This window comes from Palaemon carinicauda, chromosome 43 (assembly GCF_036898095.1).
Source record: "Palaemon carinicauda isolate YSFRI2023 chromosome 43, ASM3689809v2, whole genome shotgun sequence".
Taxonomy (NCBI): domain Eukaryota; kingdom Metazoa; phylum Arthropoda; class Malacostraca; order Decapoda; family Palaemonidae; genus Palaemon; species Palaemon carinicauda.
The window spans coordinates 870,592-875,591 of NC_090767.1; the positions used below are offsets into that span (position 1 = coordinate 870,592).

A 5,000-nucleotide genomic window follows, 5' to 3' on the forward strand; every position below is an offset into this window, starting at 1 on the left:
CGCTGCTGACGTCGTTGACACTGAAGCGAATATCTGAAAGAGAAAGAAGAAGAAGAAGAAGAAAAACGTTGAGAAAAATGATAATAAAAAACTGAACATTTTCTCTGTGTTTCTTTCTTAAGATTCTAAAGGAAAAGATCAAATGGGAATAATAATAACAACGAATTTAGAGGCAAAAGAACTAACAGTAGAGCAATATGTCTGCCAGTGTCTCTTTGAGGTTGCGTTAATGTGAGTGCGTTTGCGTGTGTGCGTTTGCGTGTGCGTGCAGGAGTTAGTGTGTGTGTGTGTGTGCGTGTGCACGCGAGCATTGCAGCAGCTCGCATAAGGTATGGCATCAGTCTGCTCATGAAACCCTCACATTATGCACTGTCTAAATCACCTAAGCCAATAACAACTCAGTTTTATTCTATTGTCAAAATATCATTGGCCAAAAGAAACGTTTTTAAATCCCTTTCGCTGATTGGTTCTCCCGTTCAGATAACTCCGCCCACATCCTTGTAGAGAACCAATCAGCGAAGGAAGGAGGCGGAGTCAGGAGGAGCCGCGTTTGTCTATGACTGGTGCTGATATTTGTTTCCTATTCATTACAATCATCATCACTATTATTCCTTTCCATCACTATTAATTAAATCAACACCATTAAAATGAGACATTTCCTTTTAATATATGGAAGGAAAGAAATTAAAACTTAACATTGAAAGCTTTTATATGAAATTAAAATCAGATGAAAACTTATTTTCCTTTTTGTGAAAAAAAACACCCGATTGAGACCTCTGAATATAATGTTCTACATCTATACAGTAATAATGATGATGATAATGATGTTAACAATGATATTGATAATGATAACAACGATATTAACAAAGAATGCCAGGATGTAGGAAAGGAGGCGAGATATTATAATGTCATTCAGAGGAAAAAAACAGAGAAAATTCTTACCTAAAGATTCAATCTCTTTTGTCTTTTCCAAAGATCGACAGAAGGCGTCGAGACTGGGTTGGTTTGGAAGCCTCACTTGAAGGAACCTAATATTTGGAGGGATTTGGAACGTTGGGTCCCAGATGCCTTCGTATTCCTTACAACTGTTCCAAAGAGAAAAAAAGAAAAGAAAGAAATAGTTATTGGATTTGATTGGGAATTTTATTATCAAGTTGATGATGATGATGATGATGATGACGAAAACGGAAAGTAAAAAAAGAATAATTTTGTAAAATATGGAAATTGATATCAACGAAAAATGAGAAATTAAAATCGGGACTTTTTGATGTTTAGCCGACTTATTATGAGTCTAATTGTGACAATGATGATAATGATGATACTGACTATATAAAATATATTGTTTACAAGACTCAAGTTGATTATTATACTAAAATTATGAGTTCTCTCTCTCTCTCTCTCTCTCTCTCTCTCTCTCTCTATCAGTTGGCCTATATATTTGTGTATGTGCATATGTTTGTATGGATGATCATGTACCATTGTATTGTCATAAAGATATTTGATTATTATATGTATCTTGTAATATTCAAAATAACTATAAAATAATGATAACTTACTGGGCTTATAGCATTCCACTTTTCCAACTGGGGTTGTAGCTTAGCAAGTAATAATAATAATAATAATAATAATAATAATAATAATAATAATAATAATAATAATAATAATAATAATAATAAATGATAGTGAAATGAATATTCAGAATGAATGGATATAATAATGAGATGGAAATTGCTATAAATAACAACTCTCTCTCTCTCTCTCTCTCTCTCTCTCTCTCTCTCTCTCTCTCTCTCTCTCTCTCTAACTATATATATATATATATATATATATATATATATATATATATATATATATATATATATATATATATATATATATATATATATATATATATATATATATATATATGTATCTTCTTAATAATAATAACTAATAATAAAAAAGCAAAAGCCAAATCTTAAAGAAATATCAATTCTGAAACTAGGCCTATAGTGAATACAGTTCATTTATCCTGGCTCATCACCTGCTGCCGAAAAGTTTGAAATGTTAGTGAGAGAGAGAGAGAGAGAGAGAGAGAGAGAGAGAGAGAGAGAGAGAGAGAGAGAGAGAGAGAGAGAGAGAGAGAAAGAGAGAGATCGTAAAACACCTATGAAAAACAGGAAGAAGTATAAAAAGAAGAAGCAAACTCACCAATTAACACCATATATACATCCGGTGGATTCCTTTGCCTTAAGATCCATCTCTCTCACTAAGGCTTCGTCATCTGGTCGTTCTTCTTCTGGGAACTGGATGTAGCCTAATACCCTGACTCCCTTCAAGGAGGCGAGGAGTCTGAGGATGACCTCAGGGCTCCTCGTCCTCCCCAGGGAACAAAGAGGAAAGTAGATTGACCAGAACGATCTGTTGGGAAGAAGAAAGAAAGGAAGAAAATGGGATGAAATGGAAGGAAATGAAAAGAAGAAGAAAGGAAATGAGGTCACCCACATTTATTCATTATTTTATGCTTTTATTGTTATCTTGTTTTGTTCAGATGAACATTCAGACACAAACACGCACACGCACACACGCACAGACCCACGCAAGTGGACAAACACAGCATTGCAATTGTTTATATATACTTATTTCATGACCCAAAATATCATGTAAATTTTGAATAAAAGTAAATACTTAAATTAATAATACTTTTTATTACATTTTCCATTATTGATGTTAATTTATATATTTTATGATCAGTTTACTTAATGCTCAAAGAAAATAGACCTATGATCTTTCCAAAAATAGATATTGATATATGTAGGCCTATTTTAACAATTGAAAAAGTGTAGAAATAAATAAAAATCTTTTCCATTTCTATAATTATCTTTTTTTATTATATTTCTCAATATTGCGTTTACTTTATGTTCTAAGAAAATAGGCCTATGTCCAAAATAGATATGGTTTGTATGTAGGCCTATTGAGAGTACCCTTTCACACACATACAAACACACACACACACACTCTCTTAAGGAATGACGTCTCCTCACCTCCTTGCATCCTGTGGTTGCAATGTCCGAAGGATGTCCCCAACCTTCTCGATGTCTTCTTCCTTGACGTCCCTGACATGGACATGGACATCTGGATCCTTCTCCAAGAAAGGGATGGGGCGACTGACGCTGCTGACGTCGTTGACACTGAAGCGAATAACTGAAAGAGAAAGAAGAAGAAGAAGAAGAAGAAGAAGAAAAACGTTGAGAAAAATGATAATAAAAAACTGAACATTTTCTCTGTGTTTCTTTCTTAAGATTCTAAAGGAAAAGATCAAATGGGAATAATAATAACAACGAATTTAGAGGCAAAAGAACTAAACACAGTAGAGCAATATGTCTGCCAGTGTCTTTTTGAGGTTGCGTTAATGTGTGTGCGTTTGCGTGTGTGCGTTTGCTTGTGCGTGCAGGAGTTAATGTGTGTGTGTGTGCGTTTGCGTGTGCGTGCGGGACTTAATGTGCGTTTGTGTATGCAAGTGAGCATTGCAGCGGCTCAGGTATGTCATCAGTCTCCTCATGAAACCCTCACATTATGCACAGTCTAAATCATATCAGCCAATAACAACTCTGTTTTATTCTTTTGTCAAAATATCATTGGCCAATAGAAACGTTTTTAAATCCCTTTTGCTGATTGGTTCTCCCTTTCAGATAACTCCGCCCACATCCTTGTAGAGAACCAATCAGCGAAGGAAGGAGGCGGAGTCAGGAGGAGCTGCGTTTGACTATGACTGGTGCCGATATTTGTTTCCTATTCATTACAATCATCATCACTATTATTCCTTTCCATCACTATTAATTAAATCAACACCATTAAAATGAGACATTTCCTTTTAATATATGGAAGGAAAGAAATTAAAACTTAACATTGAAAGCTTTTATATGAAATTAAAATCAGATGAAAACTTATTTTCCTTTTTGTGAAAAAAAAACACCCGATTGAGACCTCTGAATATAATGTTCTACATCTATACAGTAATAATGATGATGATAATGATGTTAACAATGATATTGATAATGATAACAACGATATTAACAAAGAATGCCAGGATGTAGGAAAGGAGGCGAGGTATTATAATGGCATTCAGAGGAAAAAAACAGAGAAAATTCTTACCTAAAGATTCAATCTCTTTTGTCTTTTCCAAAGATCGACAGAAGGCGTCGAGACTGGGTTGGTCTGGAAGCCTCACTTGAAGGTTCCTAATATTTTGAGGGATTTGGAACGTTGGGTCCCAGATGCCTCTGTATTGCTTACAACTGTTCCAAAGAGAAGAAAAGAAAAGAGAGAAATAGTTATTGGATTTGATTGGGAATTTTATTATCAAGTTGATGATGATGATGATGATGATGATGATGATGAAAACGAAAAGTAAAAAAAAGAGTAATTTCGTAGAATATGGAAATTGATATTAACGAAAAATTAGAAATAAAAATCGGGACTTTTTGATGTTTAGCCGACTTATTATGAGTCTAATTGTGACAATGATGATAATGATGATACTGACTATATAAAATATATTGTTTACAAGACTCAAGTTGATTATTATACTAAAGTTATGAGTTCTCTCTCTCTCTCTCTCTCTCTCTCTCTCTCTCTCTCTCTTTTATTAGTAGGCCTATATATGTGTGCATGTGCATATGTTTGTATATATGATCATGTACCAGTGTATTGTCATAAAGATATTTTATTATTATATGTATCTTGCAATATTAAAAATAACTGTGAAGCAATAATAACTTACTCATTTGTGAGTAGATTCTTGATTGACTCTCTCTCTTCTACGGTTGGCTCTGAATCTCTGTCGATATGTTTCAATAGACATATGTCTGATGGGTTGATATGATGCCGGTAGAGTTGCCTTTGCAGTTCAACTAACCCATCAGTGTCAGTAAGGTCTACTTGGACATCAATTCTCTCTCTGTTTGGGAGAGGGGGATCTGTGGCTCTAAGGAGGGCAATGTACGCATCAATTGTATGAT

The 5,000-nt window shown here is 34.3% G+C and overlaps 1 protein-coding gene across 1 annotated transcript in view; it reads right to left on the reverse strand.

The window, feature by feature from the left end:
- LOC137633497 (uncharacterized) overlaps positions 1-5,000 on the reverse strand; it is a 7,189-nt gene that overhangs the window by 45 nt on the left and 2,144 nt on the right. The window contains exons 1-5 of the mRNA XM_068365794.1: positions 4,763-5,000; positions 4,135-4,277; positions 3,024-3,183; positions 1,019-1,085; positions 1-33 (exon numbers count right to left, since the gene is read on the reverse strand). The exon at positions 1-33 is cut by the window's left edge and continues 45 nt beyond it; the exon at positions 4,763-5,000 is cut by the window's right edge and continues 2,144 nt beyond it. Coding sequence (XP_068221895.1) covers positions 1-33; positions 1,019-1,085; positions 3,024-3,183; positions 4,135-4,277; positions 4,763-5,000 — 641 coding nt within the window. The remainder of the gene's footprint in view (positions 34-1,018; positions 1,086-3,023; positions 3,184-4,134; positions 4,278-4,762) is intronic.